The sequence below is a fragment of the Syngnathoides biaculeatus genome, chromosome 23, assembly GCF_019802595.1.
Source record: "Syngnathoides biaculeatus isolate LvHL_M chromosome 23, ASM1980259v1, whole genome shotgun sequence".
NCBI classification, from domain to species: domain Eukaryota; kingdom Metazoa; phylum Chordata; class Actinopteri; order Syngnathiformes; family Syngnathidae; genus Syngnathoides; species Syngnathoides biaculeatus.
The window spans coordinates 14434543-14453493 of NC_084662.1; the positions used below are offsets into that span (position 1 = coordinate 14434543).

Below are 18951 nucleotides of genomic sequence, written 5' to 3' on the forward strand. Positions count from 1 at the left end.
CGTGTGCCTCTTCAGTCCTGCCGCAATCATACCACATCCTACTCTAGTTTTCAATGGCTCATCTTATCCTACTCATCCTTTTCCTGCTGTAATTGGACAAAAACGCTAGGCGACCTGTCAGCTCGATGCTCCATTTATTTTATAGCCATATATCCGATATGGCAATGAACTTAAACTTAGTTTTGCATACTTGTGCAGAATTAATGACACTTTTGGTTCTTCCCGGGGACCCATGTTCCAACCAATAAAAATGATCTATTACCATAGCATTGAGAGTGCATAAACTATTGATAACACTGAATATATTTATTAGGCCTTTCATGCTACATGTATAGAAATTTGCGATTTAAGACACAAACCTGTCGTGGTTTTTGCCTGAAATCCAGATATAGCCAAATAAGCTCATGGTGCTATCAAACTTCATATAATTATCATTTCAAGTTTAAAAAGCCTCATCCTAAATTGAAGATAAATATTTTTCTAAATAAATGATGGATGTTAAAAAATGTGATTGCTTTGGAGCGATTCTTCTACTTTCAGTATCTGGTCTTATCTTATTTCACACATGCTTTGGTGTAATACTACTGTTTTATTTTAATGTTTATATTCTGAAACTTAAACGGAATCTTTTAAGTTGGAGAGTGTTTGGGTCTGTGTTTTTCTTTGCAGTTTTGAAAAGGGGTCACTGGTGGTGTAGTGAGACACACGCCTGCCTTTAGTCCCGCTCAGTGATGGTGTTGAAATCTGACTGGCGACCGGTTCAGGGCGTAGTCCGCCTTTCGCCCGAAGATAGCTGGGATAGGCTCCAGGTTTCCAACAACCCTTGTGAGGATAAGCACATAATGATAATGGATAATGACGTCGCATTTTGAAAAGGTGTTGAGCAGATTAAAATAACTTTGAAACACTTTTGAAACGTTTTCATTTTCGGCCTCCAAAACGACGCCACTTGTATCTGTTTTCACTAAGCAAAGGTCGTGTGTAAACGACCCTTGGTGTTCATGTGCTTTCTAAACATGCAGGAACAGGAAGTGATTTGTGCAATGCAAGGATGTCACAGAATCGAGTAAATATCTCGAAATGTTGGCAAGATTTGTAGGGAATATGTGGAAGGAGATTCCATGAGGTCTTTTGTGTCAGTTGGGCTTACTGAAACACATTTATTCTAAAAACAAAAAAAAGGGGGGGTGCAAACCCTCCCACCTGAACATTGAGTGTGACAGACTCTCTCATTCCATGTGCAACCTGTCACTTCCTGAAGCACAGGGAGGAAGTGGCTGAGTTGTGTTTCCTGTTGGAATGTGAGACAGCTCCCTCAGTTGTAGAGCATTCAGGAAGGAACACTGTTTACATATTTAATGGCGTTAGTGGCGGCAGTCTCCTGTTTGAAACTTTCTTTCACCCCACACTTGGTGTTCTATCTTGCACGGATTATTATTTTTCATTTAAATTGCCTCCACCTGCAACTCGCCCACTATCAGCAAGGAATTTTAATGTGTAGTACTTGCACCGTATACTATTTGTATGAGCTTTAGCTTCAGTTTGTGGACTTGGGTTTGGTTCTTTCTGGTTCATATTATCTATTCTCTATCTGCTTTTTCTCCTTTCGAGTACACATTTACTGTACTGTGACGTGAGCACTACTTCCGGTCCTCCACACTCTTCTACGGTGCTGTTCCAACTGTCATTGCCATGCAGAATGTGCCAGTTAGGAAATCATTACCACGGTTCTGATGTGGTAATCCAAGTCAAAATAAATAATTCACTTAGTATTCTTTCTTTGTTACATTTTCCAATGAGAGGTAGACTTCATTAGATCCCATCCTTGCCAGCATCTGTAAGATTTTTCAGCATATTGTTGCGGAATTTTGGGCATAGTTCTTAATTGTTTCTGAACCACTCCCTAATGTTAATCCTCACTCGTAAATGCATAAAGGAAAAATATGTTAGAATAGTACAGGACATGTATGAGGACAGTAGAACAGCGGTGAGATGTGACGTAGGTGTGTCAGAAGAATTTAAGGTGGAGGTGGGACTGCATCAAGGATCCGCCCTGAGCCCCTTCCTGTTTGGTAGTAATGGATAGGCTGACAGATGAGGTTAATCTGGATTCCCCTTGGACCACGATGTTCGCAGATGATATCGTGATCTCCATTGAAAGCAGGGAGCAGGTGGAGGAACAATTAGAAAGATGGAGGCATGCACTGGAAAGGAGAGGAATGAAGATTAGCTGAAGTAAAACAGAATGGGGGAAGAGTGAAGCTCCAGGGAGATGAGATAGCAAGGGTGGATGACTTCAAACACTTGGGGTCAAGAATACAGAGCAATGGAGAGTGTGCTAAGGAAGTGAAGAAACTGGTCCAAGTGGAGTGGAACAGTTGGCAGAAGGTGTCTGGTGTTGTATGCAACAGAAGAGTCTCCGCTAGGATGAAGGGAAAAGTTTATAAAACAGTGGTGAGGCTGGCCATGATGTACGGATTACAGACGGTGGCACTGAAAAGACAACAGGAACAAGAACTGGAGGTAGCAGAAATGAAGATGTTGAGGTTCTCTGAGTAGGTTGGATAGGATTAGAAATGAGTTCATGAGAGGGACAGCCAAAGTTTGATCTTTTGGAGACAAGGTTCGAGAGAGCAGGCTTCAATGGTTTCGACATGTCCAGAGGCGAGAGAGTGAGTATATTGGTAGAAGGGTGCTGAGGATGGAGCTGCCAGGGAAACGAGCGAGAGGAAGACCAAAGAAAAGGTTGATAGATGTTGTGAGGGAGGACGTGAAGACTGTGGGTCTTAGTGAGGAAGATGCACGAGATAGGCTTGGATGGAAAAAGATGACACACTGTGGTGACCCCTAATCGTGAGAAGCCGGAGGGAAAAGAAGAAGAAATGCATATACAGGTAGGTTCCCTTCATTTTATCCCCCACGCCCTATCCCCATTACCTTGATTTATCCTCTTCTCAAGTCCCCCTCCTCATGTTCTCTCCCCATCTCAATGTTAATTACACCAAAGCTCCTTTTCTGCATTATTCGCCACTCAATACTCCTATTTCTGTCATCTTCTGTGCGAGGCCTGATTTAGCAGTTAGCAGTAAAGGGTCTGCATTGGCTGTTGAAATGAGGGGAGGTGTTTGCGTGGGGGCCGGGAGGGAGGGGGGGGGGCATGTTCTGGATCCCAGTGCAACAACAACAAATGGCTGTCAAGCGTCACCTGATTGGCACAGATTAGAGGGCTCTTCGGTGGTTGTGTGGAGGAGGCTCTTGCAGAGAACCGGCTTCATTAGTGCTGTTAGAGCACAGCTGACTCAATGTGTTTGTCCTTTGGCTATTTAACAGGTTTCCTTCTTATTGTTATTCGATGGAGAATTTTTGGTCATACTGTAGTTCAAACAGCAGGTTTAAACTTCTTAGTCTATGTCGCAGGTGTCAAACTCAAGCCCCCGGGGGCCAGATGTGGCCCTTGCCACATGATTATCTGGCCCGTGAAGGCAACTCATGTGTATCAGCTTCCATAATTTTTGTTAAAATCTGGACTAAAATTACAAATCTCCATATCATAAATGATGACTTTGAGACATTGCAAGCATTTTTTGTGATTCCAAACATCAACAATTGTTGAAAAACCCATTACCCTTGATTTCTGATTCCAAAACTAGTTGATAAATTTAATGTGTAAATATTCAATTCAGTTTAAGTTTTTCATGGATTCAGTAATAATGGCACTCTGACGAACTGAAACTGCCGCGATAGAAATGAGTTTGACACCCCTAGTCCACATAATGGTTTTCCTAGCGATATGGTAAACGGATTAGGAGCATTTCAGGAAAAAAAAACATATCACAACATTCCCTGACTGAAATGACATGTTGTCATCTTAGCCTGGCTTAATCTTCATAGTAAGTCCAATTTAGCGGCACACATTTTTTGACACGTTCCGAAACAGAAGCAGGCATGTCTTTTCATCGTTTTTTGTCAAAGCGTGCGTCAGACCAGCCTTTTTAATTACATTACATGTGGTACGCCCTCATTTTAAGACATGGATATGATATGATATTAAGCTAAGCCAAATGAAGCCACGTGGACCACTCCTCCGTTTTAATTACTTACTAGACTGATAGATTTGAAATTATGGTCATGACTTCAATCTGATCAAGACGTTTGAGGAGCAATATTATCACATGAAGGAGAAAATCTCAAATCTGATAAAAATGTAGTCAGAATGTGATTTATTGGCTGTAAAATAAATAAAGTTACAAAAGCTGAACTTTTACTGTTGTTTGCTCTATGCAGTGGAAGAAATAAAAGACGCCATAGCCATTTGTGCTTCTCTCCCCCCCAACCTGTGGCCTTCTATATTCAAGCACACCTCTCTCAATACACTGGTACGTGTTCTAGCTCTTTATGATCATCATCAGCACCTCTTTTTCACTGGCACGTCAACATAGCTGTTAACATTGTGTACTGGCTTAGGTGAGTGTGCTGAAAAGTGTATGACAGGCACCACAAAAAAAAAAAAAAATCAAACCAATGTGACATCTTTGACCACAGAAAAGGTCTGAAAATCTTGAAGCAATAAATGCTTCCACTTCTTGTGTTTATCTGCGGTGTTCCAGTCGATCTCTTCTAAAGCATTCAACACCTGTTGTTTGATGGTCCTAATATTAGGAATGTTTATGCTGAAAGTTTTGGGGCCATTTCGAAATCAAAATTTGCAGTCAGTAACATCTCCATCCACGGTTTTTACTCCCTGGTCGTGGTATTCAGTGGCAAAGTCAAAATATGTAAATTTTGAATAAAACCAATGCTTCTTGTAATTTTTTGCTTTTCAACTCCTCCGCTAGTCCGCTCGTGCTAGTGAACATGTTTTACCTTTTACCGCCTCCGTGAGCTGCACTTTCAACAGGGATCCAGTTACAACTTCGTGTGGGTGGGAGCACGTGATGGTGAATGGATGTTACCTTGTGGAGGCGGGCCTTTCATCTGCCTGTGTAAGCACACACACAAACGGCCTGTAAAGTCTGGTGCCGATCAAAAATAAATTGCAACGCCGAAAAAAAAATCGCATTCCATCAGGGCCGTTTCTCTTGACTAGCGCTGCATCCGTAGTTGCTGGACAATTATACCTTGAAGTTAGAAGACCCCAAAAATTGTTGCCATTTAGAGTTGAACAAAATTCTGTGTGAAGCATATCACGCATTTACTTGTTTTCTGTTGTACAGGACAGGGTTTGAAAATACAGTAGGACCGCAATTTCCGGCCGATAACCTGTGACTTTTTTTACGCACTTTCAACCCAGCGGCTTACACGGTGATTCGGCTCACTTGTGCATTTTTTTCTAGCGGCCGCAAGGGGGCACTCGAGGGGAAAAAGTAAAAGTGAGACCGGTGGAATATATGTGCCGAGGAAGTGACTTTTACCTGTATGTTTTTTTTTTTTTAACTGGCCCTGGTAGCGTTGTGCTAGCGTGTTGCGTCTGTATTACTGCCATGTCTTAGTGATTTTTACCGGTATATATTTTTTTAGCCGGCCCTGTTAGTCCTGTGCTACTATGTCACTACTGTGTAGCTGCTGCTGCTGTTTTTGTTTTTTTTTACCTTTATGTTTTTGTTTTTTGTTGTTGTTGCTATGTTAAGCTAAACTAAGGTATTAAAACTTTGAAAACTCTTTGTGTACCGTCTTTCTTTGTAAATATATTGTGTTTCAATATGGGCACTTGCGTCTTTTACACAGGTGTGGCTTATGTATGTACCAAATGGTATTTCCTTTACAAATGTACTGGGTGAGGCTTATCAGGTGCGCTCTTCAGGCCGGGAATTACGGTACTTTTAATGTGCCTCCAAAAGTCAGATATGTTTTAATGACTTTTTTTTTCATTGAATGTGTTTGAGGTTTAGGTAAAACTTGCGTAACACAAAATGCATACTGTATCAGCAGTTGCATAAGTCTGATGTGAATTCAAACCACACGTGTTTGCTTGTTGTCTTGTGCTCTACAGTGGTTAACAAATTTTTTACGTTTTAAAAGTAAAGCGATTCAAATCAGAGCAATCTGTGACAGGATTAATCGTTGCACCATCTTAGTAGTAAGGGTTAACGTATAATGATGTTACACAAATGAACATTCAAATGTATCTTAAAACTGCATGGACAGGGGATGTTTAATTTATTATTGACAGTTTTCCAGACAAATTTGATATCCATGACGTGCCATTTTCCACGATGAGATTCACTTGGAATTGAAACTTTTGAAGAATCTCGTCTTTTGTCTAATGTCAACAGCCATCTTTTCCCACTGTGAAGCCAAGACTAACCAGTACTTTTGTAATTTCACTCTTGGGAAGAAAGACAACAGCTGCAGCTGCCTCCGTAGGGCCCTTCTTTAGATTTCAGTCATCCATATAGACCAGACCCCGCGTCACACATTTTAAGCAGACCAGGAAGCAGTTGAGGGTAAAAAAAAAAAGCACATTTATCTTTCCACGCAATTACACTTTCACTTTGAAACACTCTGAGCTGGAACGCCATCGCTTGGGTTGGGTCGTTTGCTATTTTGCTGTTTTCAAAGAGAATAATGTTTGATTTATCCCCCCCATTTCTTATCTTCTTCTATTTCCTCCCCAATGTTCAGACAATCTGAGATGAAACACTTTGTGACTTTTAGGTCGCTGCAGCTTTAAAGACATAACTCTCTGTTTCCATTTGACATGAGGCGGTTGCAACATTATTTATTTATTTATTATTTTTGACATCTCAATGGCTTGAGTGAATTTACAGCTACTACCAACTCTTCAACTTTGTGTGATGAGTTTAGTCTCTGACACTTTACATTTACTGAGCTACTTTTAAAACAGAAAACTTTTTAATGTTTTGTCGTAGTTGGTATACCGACACAAGACAGTCGTACTGTATATACATTAGGGCTGCACAATTACTGTAATTTCCGTCCTGTAAGCCGCGTCTTTTTTCACACGCTTTCAACCCTGCGGTTTATGCGGCGATGCGGCTAATTTGTGCATTTTTTCTGACAGCCGCAAGGGGCTACTCGAGCGAAAAAGGTACGAGTGAGACTGGTGGAATATATGTGCCGAGTAAGTGACTTTTACCGGTCCAGGTCTGTTAGCGCTGTGCTAGCGTGTTACTGCCGTGTGTCTGTGATTTTTACCGACGCTAGCGTTAGTGCGGCGGCGCTAGCGTTAAACTCTCTGTGTAACGTCTTTGTAAATCTCTCGTGTCTCACACGCACTTGCGGCTTCTACACAGCTCCGGCATATGTATGTACCAAACGGTATTTCCTTTACAAATGTACTGGAGGAGTGTACTTATAACCAGGTGCGCTCTGTAGGCCGGTAATTACGGTAAGAGAATTTTAATCGTGATGATGATTTTGGCTACTGTGATTAAATTACCTTGAATATTGGTGTTTTATTTTATTTTATTTTTTACATTAAAGTGTGGCCACTGCTGTTTATCAAAAGTTCTTCAGCATGAGGAATAATCATTATTAATCGTGATTGCAATATTGCTCACAATTTTTAACGTTTTATTTTTCTGCCATAATCGTGCAGCCCACATGTAAACATGGAAAAAAAGTGAGTCATCATTTAGTATTTCATCTTGACATAGTCAGTATCACCTGCTCTATTATGATTCCTGTCAAAGTTTGCGTCATCTTGTCATCCATATTTGCGCTATAGACATCTAGCAAGACAGAAGTTTCTTCATGTTGTTGGGCTCCGCTTTGGCTTATTATGAAGCAGATTGGGTCAGCGCCTGTCCGTCTTCCCGTCGGTAAATTGCATCGACAGTCTCTGAGATGAAGACAATAACTTGGCTAGACTGAAATTGACTCACCAGCTATTGTGGGAATTTCTTCTCAGTGAATCAGGTGTATGAATGTCAGGTTGCGCAGAATGAAAGAAATGCACTCGGCACTGTGTGACACATCCTTGTTTATTGTTGAATCAGTCTTCGTTTGATGTTTCGTAATTCAAAATTGTCACTTCACATTGTGGAGATTCTGTGATTTGTATTTATTTTAGTGAATAACTTGTGATTCCAGTTAATTTGTCCCAAGCTGCAAAATTAAAAATGCATGGCTATAGACTAGAGGTGCAACAAATGATTAATCGACACCTAATTCTACATAAAACTAATCAACTATTTTGATAAACGATTCGTCTTTTAGAGACCTTGTTTATCTAAAAATTGTCCAAATCCTCAGAGTTTCACCCTCACCAGAAATATTCTCATACTTTATTTAGTCCTCCATGCAAGCAGACTGATTGTTTTTAAATAAGACATTTGTAAGCATCTTTCAGCTTGGAAAACAATGGTTAACATTTTTTGTCAAATTTCAGACATGTCACAGACCAAACCAGTAACTGAATAATTATCATTTTATGTTTGTGCATTTTCTTCGACTGTGGAACCTTGCTCAAGACCAAGCTGTTCCATTTTTAATTGAACAGTAGCTCACTGCGTGGCTTCATACGTAAATTTCTTGTTTTTCGTGTTTCCTGTCATTATTTCCCGTCAAGCAGTCAGTGAGTCAGGTGCTTGAGAGTCATTGCACCAGATCCAATGATGTCCACATTGGCACAAACTTGAACTCCAGCCAAAATCAATATCACCATATATAAGGAATAATATCAGTGTAATAACAGTAACGAGACCCTAGTGACATAATCCATGTTTGAGCATATAGTTTTGCTGGGAGATATGGACTTCAAATAAAATCTGATCCTTCATTTTAAATGGTTTCTCCCCCTTCAATGGTAAGTAAGTCAATGACAAATGGATTTTTCAAAACTCGATGACATTCCTTTTGGTATTAATATGTAACAAGTACAACAGAACTGAAACGGAACATAACATGATTAAAAGTGGCTGCTTTGATTTACCAATGAAATCAATCATTCGCCCAACCCTCGCGTGTCAGATTTTGGAGAGTACAGTCAATGACACTGTGACTGCAAGACCGATGCATTTTGAAACATATATATTGTTTTGTGTGTACTGCACTCTTCCGAATAATTTCACGACATTTCACATGTCACCTGATCCAACGCGAGATGATTTAAATGTATTTGAAGTCTTTGGAGTTTATATTATCGCCGGCTCTAACCCGAAAGGCTTATTTAGCATATCAAATGGTCGAACAGCTCATCTCTCACTTAGGCACCAAACGTTCACCAACACCTGGCAGAAAGTGGGAAGTACTTACGTTTGAGGTTTTAGCTCCCGGCTTCAAACAGTGTTTGATGCTCAACCTTTGTTGAACTACACCCTTCTGAAGAACTCTGAAGGAGTATTTAAGGAGATACTTGTCTGATTCTGATATTGTTTGACAGTCAAGATACATTTGTTGCTTCTGGTGTTGTTTCACTCAAATGTTTTTTTTTTTTCATCAGGAACGAACGAAAAAAGCTAAAAGCTCTAAAAGGTGCAATGAAGTCAAAAAGCAAAGTATGTAAAGTTAAGAAAATTAGCCGAAAAAACTGCTGTACCTTTGTAGATATCGCTAGTAGTTATTTACAGTACATTAGCAAAATCTAGGTTCTGATAAACGATTTTTTTGTACAGATTTTGGTTGTTATTTTGGTTCCGTTGTTGTAGGCATTCTCAGACTGTCAGTCAGTACCTTTTTGGATGTACATTCTTTTCTGAGTGGATTCCAATACTTTTATGAGAGAATTAAACATCTGTGAATGGTGTCGTTTTAGTCACATCTGTTTGTAATGTTTGACGACAGATGGTTAGTAGCTTCATACTCGTCACAGTTGAAGGTAGAATATTTACACATTATGCTTTCCATCACTTCACTGGTACTAAACTCATTGGGAAATACAGTTTTTAAACTTGAGCAAATTGACGTTCATACGTAAATCAATGGGTTGTGGTCAAACTTGGAAGTGCCACCATATATTTTTGCTACACAATGTAATGTAATTGTAATTTGTAAACCCAACCTTTGCCTTATGGGTGCCCCCATGGGTAAAAAGGTATTTTCAATGCAGTACATTCTCTTCAAAGCAATGTCTGTGGGAATACAGAATAATTTGGCATGCTTTTTGCATCACAGAAAGATTTTAGTCAATATTTTACATTTGTGTTGTTGAATACAAGTCGACTTTTACACACCTTTTTTGTGAAGAATATCACTGGAGACCTTGTACTGTATAATGATATAGTTGATATAATACACTGTGTGTGTGTGTGTGTGTGTGTGTGTGTGTGTGTGTGTGTGTGTGTGTAATATAATGATTCATCTTTTTTGTCTCTCTTGAAAGGGTATTGATTGTATAAATACCTTTTTTAAGAAACTAAACCGTTTTGTTTTGCTTCTCTCTCCCCGTCTTTTTTTTTTTTTCAGAAGCAAACGTATCTTTAAGGCCTCCTCGCTTCCCCCTGTGGACATTATGTTAAAGCCCATCTAACTTGCATTGCGCCTCTACACTCCCATCCCTTGAATCCCAACGTCATAATGACCAGTCTCAAGCGTTCCCAGACAGAGCGTTCTGTCGGAGGCTCGGTGCCAGCTACTGATGAGTTCTACACTCGACGTTTGCGTTTGCCCAACGGAGGGGCCCCACCGCCCCGTAGTGAGAGCACACACATTTCTTCGTCCTCCACCACTGGCACCAACCCCGGAGTCCCTAAAATGGGAGTTCGAGCTCGAGTGGCTGACTGGCCCCCTAGAAAAGATGGGGGAGGAGGAGGTGTGTGGCATATCACAGTGGAGACTGACTCACCCAGCTCTACCACCACGAGCTCTTCTGGATCAGGAAGTGGAGATCGAGAAAGACTTGTGGGAAGTGGCAGTGGTAGTGGAAGTGGAAGTGGAGGAGGGGTCTCAGCTGTCACAGCCCACAGTAATTTGTCAGCAAAGCTGGGACACTTAATCAGCCCCCAGGACTCCTCCATGCTCCGCAATATCCAGAACACACTGAAGAACAAGATGCAAATGAAGGGAAAGGACAACCGTTTTTTGTCGCCCGATGGCTATCTTGGGTCACCTCGTAAGGGTATGAGACGCATTCGACAGCGGAGTAACAGTGACATAACAATAAGTGAACTGGACGTGGATGGAAATGAGGGCTGGTCTTTCTCTGGGTGGACTCCCATGCACCGAGAGTACGGCAGCACTTCGTCCATAGATAAACACGGGGTCTCAGGGGAGAGTTTTTTTGACATGCTCAAAGGATATCAATCTTCCGAGGCCCCTGATCAACGAAGTCCTGCACCAGAACGGTTGACTGAGTTGCTCACTGTCGCCCCTGTGAAACAGACCGCCCTAGATTTGCCCGATGGCTCCTTGGTACCGCCCAGAGGTAGTCCTGCCAGTCGTCTTAAAGAACGAGAGAAGCACTTGAAAAGAAGGTCAAAGTCAGAGACGGGTGGAGAGTCAATCTTCCGCAAGTTGCGCAGCGTGAAGGTAGAAGGTGACTCTTCGAGAGCTGGGTCAGATGCTGAGGATGGAGGAAAAGGGGATGAGAGTTTACCCCCTCCAAAACCTTGGATGTGCCAAAAAGGCTTTGCCCATTTTGATATCAACTCATTACTCTTTGACCTCAATGAGGCCATCCAAAGCCGGCAGTCAGGAGCCAAACGCAAGAACACCACAACGGGTGCCTCAGCCGCTGCTGCCGCTTCTGCTTCGGCCACATCGTCCCTCTCTTCAAGTCAGAGTGTGGTCTATGTATCACCCTGCGGCTCACAAGAGGAGCTGAGCAAGGAGGGGGTAGGAGGACATGCGCCCAACCCGGCCTTGGACCCAGGCGATGATAAAAGCAATGACCTTGTGCTCAGCTGCCCGTGTTTCAGGAATGAGATTGGTGGAGAAGGTGAGAGAAACATCGCTCCAGCGAAACAGGTAAGCTCCGTCGGTGCAAGTGTCTGATTATATGAATGTGTGATGATATGTTTGCGGGAGCTTCATACTGCTTTGTCTTGACCCTTTTTAGCAGGGCAGCATTGGCAGTGGCGGGAGCTCAAGCAATTCCACTGGTAGTCCAGAAGAAGGACCATTAGAGGCTACCCTCACAAGTCATTTTACCAATGCTGGTGTAGCAGTCCTGGAGGCCACAAAGGATGGCCCAAGTCAACATGCTGACCGATCCAAAAGATATATCGTGGAACATGTTGACCTCGGAGCCTATTACTATCGAAAGTACTTTTACCTCCGAGGTAAGCGAAATACCTCAACTTAGTTCAGCCTACGTTTATATCACGATACCGCCTCATGTGAATGAATATAAAAATGGCAAACTATGTAAAATGAAGTTTCAGAAGTGTGTAAAATCAAACAGTCTCCATTCTCAAATACTCTCAATGCCTTGAAACCACGCCCTGCTCATCTGTCCACTGGGAATCAAATATGACTGCTACAACCTGAAAAGTGGATTCTACTAGCATCTTTCTTATGCCTACATTTCCCTACATGGTTAAGCCACGCAAATACATGTGCTTAAAGTCTCGGTGGCCTGAATATAGAGTATTGCAGCAGGTCGTAGCGGCATTTTTTAACCCACAACAAGAGGGGCTTGACACCAGTTAGCTCAGAAGCTCCTCTCATTCAGTTCTGTAAATTGTGGCATCCAAGGAGGAAGCATTTTTGGGTTGTATGCTTGCTAGTTGAATCCTAGCTTGTGGTAGAAATGAACCTAGTTATTATAATGTAAATACTTTTTCCTGGATGATGATACAAATGAAATCACTCAAGTGCTTATATATCGGCGGAGGTAGGATTCATTCCAGAATTGAACATTAGTGTGTGCGAGAGAGTAAATGCGCTCCCTTTTTTTTGGCAATGCAAGGACACTGTCCAATGTATCCGAATAAAAGTCTCTTGCACATGTTAGTACAAAAGATGTATGAGTAAATTACTTGTTAACAAAAAATGAACATCAAGCTTTTATTGAGCAGCAGTACATGTTTGGTAATTATTTTTTTGTCTCCTTAAAAAAATGTGCAGAGGCTTTGCTTTGTTTTTCTTCTTGCTCCACTTTTCTCTTACTCTTCTCAAGGTTCCCTTTTATGCAAAACTTTTCCAAATGACTATTTATTCATGCTCCTCCCGTCTCCCCTAGAACACTGGAACTACCTCGGGGTAGACGAGAACTTGGGCCCAGTGGCAGTGAGTCTCAGGAGGGAGAAGCTGGAGGAACACAAGGAGCACGGACAGCAGTACAACTACAGGGTCATTTTTAGAACGAGTGAGGTAAATGGCGACACCGGCAACATTTTTACACTTAAAAAAATTAATTATTCTGTAATCTACGGACTAATACTGTATGTACAATATTTAGTTTTAAGTAATGACCACTCATGAGAGGCCAACATGAGTTAATCTGGCTGTCCATCGAGAAATCTGGTGTCAACCTTGGGTTGTCTCCCATACATTCCTCAAGACCGTACATGAAACGGTTTCTGTTACCTGACGCTACCTTACATTAGTAGATGATCCGATCCGTTTTATCGTCTGTGGCTTGTCGCGAGAGATGATGCTCTCCTATAGGCGCATACTAGGTGCCAGAGATCTTGTCCCCGTTCCCTGCGAACAACACCCACCTACCATTTTCCTCAGCCTTCATCTGTAAAGGACTGAGCTGTGCCATTTCACAGTTGAACAAGACAAAAATAGTGCCAAAGGTATTTGTGTAGAAAAGGAGAAAGCCTTGCTTTCTTTTTGAAGCGCGCTCTGACTAATAGCCTTACGAGTCTCCAGGGATGACGCATGATCCATGGGTGCATGTTTTCTTCCATTTTCTTCTCTCTTGTCGCCTCCCTCTTTTCTCTCATATTGCTATTTTCAGGGAGCTGGGTAGGTATAGATGTAGTTGTCTGTGTGGGAGTGAGTGGAATGCATTGATGTTGAAGAGATGGCCCCCGTGTCCATTGAGGTGAAGTATTGCCCTCACTTTAATCAGTGCTTTTCCTCTTTACTTAGGTTTAGAGGGGGTATTTGCACTCGTATACTGTAGGACCTGCGGGGGTGGGGGAATCAAAATGGACAGAAACATTACATAGTTACAAAATGTGTTTCTGCATTGGATATTGTTTAGGGGAATTGTTTTCCCAGCTTTCTGAGCAAGTGTAATGTATCCAAAGTTGTGCTGGCCAGTGCATCTTAAAAGAACCATTGATAACAGGCAAATGTGATAATTTGTAACTCAAGCAAAGCATGCTGGGAAACACTCATCCCCCAATTCCCCAACACGCCACATATTTTGTTTGATGGCACTAAGTGAAGTGCTGCTGACACACAGTTTGTCCTACGACCTTAAGCGTACTTAGAGTTTTGGTCTGCTGTGCAATCGAATTTTACAAACGTGAGCTAAAAGAAGTAGAGGTCTAATCATTGAACATCAAAAATCAGATCTCATCAAATAAAACAAACATAGTTCAGCGCTGACAGAACGAAAGGGCCGCTTTTGTACAGCGTCGTTCAAGCCTTTTACGCCAATTGACATGCATGCATTCATTCACGTAGTGGATGGTGTCAGAAAGGTCAATATGTCAATTTTCAAACTCACCTGAGCCTTGGGTATATGTTGCTAAATTCATAAAAAATAAAAACAGAATTACAGAAGCAGCCCCCTAGTTCCTGCTGAACCCCAATAACAAAGCCTTCTTATATATTTTTGAAATTTTAGTTTATGAAAGTTTTTGAAAAAATTTGTTGACTTGAACCAAAGTTTGTAAACGCATGATTGGATAATCCATCCATTATTTTAGCCGCTTATCCTCACAAGGTTCGCAGAGAGTGCTGGAGCCTATCCCAGAGGTCAACGGGCAGGAGCACATCGAGACAAACAGCCACACTCACAATCACACCTCGGGGCAATTTAGAGCATCCAATTAATGTTGCATATTTTTGGGATGTGGGAGGAAACCGGAGTGCCCCTAGAAAACCCACGCAGGCACGGGGGAGAACATACAAACTCCACACAGGCGGGGCCGGGATCGAACTGTGAGGCCAACGCTTTACCACCTGTTCCACTGTGCCGCCCATGATTGGATAAGCGTCTGTTTATTTCACAGGCACATGACAAGATTCTGGAGTTTCCAATTTTTCTTAAAGGTTTGCCTTTAAGAAGAAATTGATTTTTTTTTTTAAACCTGACACATTTGCCTACATTGTGTACTTGAGAATAATTGTATTGCTGTTTCTTTAATTTGGTTTGCGATATTTATTCTTTCCTGTTTTGCTGTCTAGTTAAACACCCTGCGTGGTTCCATCTTAGAAGATGCAGTACCTTCCACATCGAAGCACGGCTTGGCAAGAGGCCTGCCCCTCAAAGAGGTGCTCGAGTACCTGGTGCCAGAGCTGAATGTTCACTGCCTGCGCCTGGCACTCAACACTCCCAAGGTCACTGAGCAGTTGATGAAGCTGGATGAGCAGGGGGTAAGGACAAATACCATTGCCTTTGTATTCTCTTCATGCCGCAGTGGGTTTCAAATAATTACCCCAACCCTGTTCATGGATAAACTGCCTCACATACTGTATTAGCTCACTCAATGACAATACAACAATTTCAAGTGGAATCCTGAAAATGTTATATCGGCACATTTTTATTTTGTAAATGGCACCTTAATCGCCGCAGCACGATTTGTGTTGTATTCTTCCCGACACAGCTGAGTTTCCAGCGGAAAGTGGGAGTGATGTACTGCATGGCAGGCCAGAGCAGCGAAGAAGAAATGTATAACAACGAATCTGCTGGTCCAGCACTGGAGGAGTTTCTCCATCTTCTCGGGGACAGGGTTCGGCTCAAAGGCTTTTCCAAGTACCGGGCTCAGCTGGATGCCAAAAGTATGTATCTATAATTTGGGTGGGGGTGGGGGAAGAGAATCCACTTTCACACAGTATTCCTGGTAAATTGAAGTGGTGTAACAGTAGGGGCCTGATTAATTGATTTGTCGCTTTCAAATAACCATTCTTGCTTCCCCCATTAATATAATTAGATGTGTGACTGACTTAAAGGTGCCATTTACCGTATTTTACGCACTATAAGGTGCTCCGCATTATAAGGCGCACCTTCAATGAATGAATGGCCTATTTCAAAGCTTTTTTTCCATATATAAGGCGCACCGCATTATAAGGCGCACCACATAATAAGACTCATAGAATAGACGCTACAGTAGAGGCTGGGGTTACGTTATGCATCCATTAGGTGGAGCTGGATTAAAGGCTCAATATTGATCCATATATGAGGCGCACCGGATTATAAGGCGCATCATCGGCTTTTGAGAAAATTAAAGGCTTTTATGTGCGCCTTATACTGCGCAAAATACGTTAAATACTGGGTTGTGAGTCTCAGGCGTCAAACCCAACTTTGATAACAAATGTTTGCTAAAGATGGAGTCTACGAATGGGATTCATCTTATTTCATACAACTTGTCGTATAGTCATCTTTTACCATGTTGTTCTCTTAGCATACCAGTTTAAGTGGATTCCCTTTTTAGAATACGTCACCTAAACTCAAGGAAAAAAGGTTCAAACTTTTTGTTTCTGAAGATAGACGTTTCCTGAAAGTTTTGGTCCAAATATGAACTGTACACTCTCAAATTCATGGTTCCACTGTATAGAATTGATATTAATTTGATTTCACAAGCACTGATTTGTGTCACAAACCTCTGGTGCAGGGGTGAACCCAAATGCAGGACTCCAAGACGAGGACATGATGTTAGGTGTAGTTTTATTCAAGCTGCGGTGGCACAGAAACACGGTGACGAGGATAGCTCAACACTGCACTATTTTCAGTGGTGGAGATTCCTACTGTCAGCGAATGTAACTCACAAACTCAGGGCACAACACTCAACGAACTGGCGAATGCCAGTGATGAAAACTCTAACTTAAATACACCATCTAATTACAGTCCTAATGTGACACAGCTGTGAGCGGTGACAGGTGCCAGGGCAGTGGCCACACCCCGTCTTGGCTGTGGTCCAGCCTGGCTCATGACAATTTGGTGGCGACCACTCAAGGGTGTACCCCACTCCTCGTCCAAAGTTGGGATAAGTTCAAGCTCACCAGGGTCCATAACTGGGAAAAGAAAATGATCCATGGTGTTACAAATACAATATAGAATATTCACATTTCTTAGAAACATAACTGCTTAAACAATCTAAAGTTATTAGATTCATATTTAGCCTGCATGCCATAATTCATAGCTCACATTATGTAGTTTTTAATGGAATCAGACGTAGGTCATGTAATGTAAAGCATTTAATTAATTTAGATAAAAGTATGGTTCTCATTGTAGCTGTCACGGTCGAGGTGTGGGAGTACATTCAAACACTGCTATCCTTTCTTCTTAGAGAGCATTTGTTTACTAAAAATAAGTACGTCATCAATAATTGGTGTTGCTCACGACGCGCATCTGCCATGTCGGTGTACCTGGATGAATAAGTGGTCCTGTGACTGGCTGCAGAGTGCACTTCAAAGGCACAACTAATATGTTTGTCAGTAACATGGTGTTTTCGCTGGAAAATAGCACTTTTGCCCTGAGGTAAAATGACATATTTGTTTGCTTTTGATTTTTCACCCGATTGAATGTCTCCTCTGAACTTTTGATATCAGTCACCAGACATTGCTCTCCATTCAGTTTGCCATTTTGTTAAAACTATAGCTTCATACACAGGGCCTCGATATGGGATGGGAAGTGAGGTTCGTCTTATAGCGTATTAACAGAGGGAGAATGCGGCTTGTATAGAGCTCGTGCACCTACGTCACCGAAATCGCGTGACTAGCCATATTGCCGGTCAAACAAAGAATTGTTCAATGCTAAATCCGTTGAGACGAAACGAAAATGTCTTATAGCACGACGGTCAGAGTTTTGTCCCATACCGTTAAACATTTAGAAGTTGATAATAAACAAAGGTACGTGGAAAAATGAGATACAGATGGCCTAGAGGACCCATATTTAATTCCGAAGTCGATATTTTCACCGATAAGAAATTGGACTGTTAATTCGCTTCCACTTGTCTTGGACAGCTCGATATAAACATGTATCTGGTGAGTAAGTTGTCAAGATTTACACGGAACAGTTTGAAAGCATATAAAGTCTGGATGCATCCAAATATTTGGTTGGAATGAATCTGACATAGTGATGGGTTGATGGCTCGTGAACGCGGAAGCGTATTTGGCTACACGTTAACCTTGACCAGAATCCATCGATCTTTTCAGCGAGTATTCAATACAAATACCAATAATTAAATAAATGATCCCAGGTTTTACACAAGCTCTCATTCACTAACTATGATTGGGGAAAAAAAAAGGCAGGGAGTTGGCCCCTCCGTACATGGACGTATATTGCGGCCACACACCTCTAAACCTCTCTGCGACGGTTTTTTTTAAATATGCATTGTTCTCAAATTAGTCAATTTGGCATTATAAATACTTCGTAATTTGAGATTAAGAAATTCCTACCTGAAATGAAGTGATCCCTACACAGTGATCGTCGTGTGTATTTGGTTGGGCACCATCCATCACGTTTAATTGCCAAAATCCATTGACCTTTTCTGGTCTTTTCATCTGGTATTCTATAGTATGACCTCTTTGAATACCTGTCTCATCTGTTGTGACAACCAACAGCACAACAGGTGTCGGGTATTTTAAATATTCTCCTCCGGTTCAATGTCTCCCACAATGTCGAGCAGCTCCGTATGACTATTGTGAAAGCTATTGTCACTGTCCTAGGTATTCGTACATTGCCACGCATCTTTTCTGAATTTACAATGCTGCAAAGGATGTGGGAACGTAAATGTCCTGTTTCTCTTCCTGTTCCTGTTCAATCTTCATCTCCTGCAGAGCCTCAAGAAACCTGTACCCTAGTATATATCTAAAAAAAAAAAAAAAAAAAAAGGAAACATGCAAATCAACCTCGATTTAAGAGATTTATGACTATGTTGTTGTGGTTATTGGCATTTAGTGGCCACTTGATTACATTTTAATGGC

The 18951-nt window shown here is 41.6% G+C and overlaps 1 protein-coding gene across 3 annotated transcripts in view; it reads left to right on the top strand.

The window, feature by feature from the left end:
* The window catches only part of sipa1l1 (signal-induced proliferation-associated 1 like 1), a 68711-nt gene that overhangs the window by 20123 nt on the left and 29637 nt on the right, over positions 1 to 18951 (top strand). For 2 of the 3 annotated variants that reach the window (XM_061811946.1, XM_061811949.1), the window contains exons 2-6: positions 10366 to 11865; positions 11957 to 12179; positions 13082 to 13212; positions 15211 to 15399; positions 15630 to 15804. In XM_061811946.1, coding sequence (XP_061667930.1) covers positions 10477 to 11865; positions 11957 to 12179; positions 13082 to 13212; positions 15211 to 15399; positions 15630 to 15804 — 2107 coding nt within the window. In that variant the 5' untranslated portion in view covers positions 10366 to 10476. Of the gene's footprint in view, positions 1 to 4284; positions 4377 to 10365; positions 11866 to 11956; positions 12180 to 13081; positions 13213 to 15210; positions 15400 to 15629; positions 15805 to 18951 lie in introns of all 3 variants that reach the window. The other variant, XM_061811948.1, reaches the window with a different exon arrangement.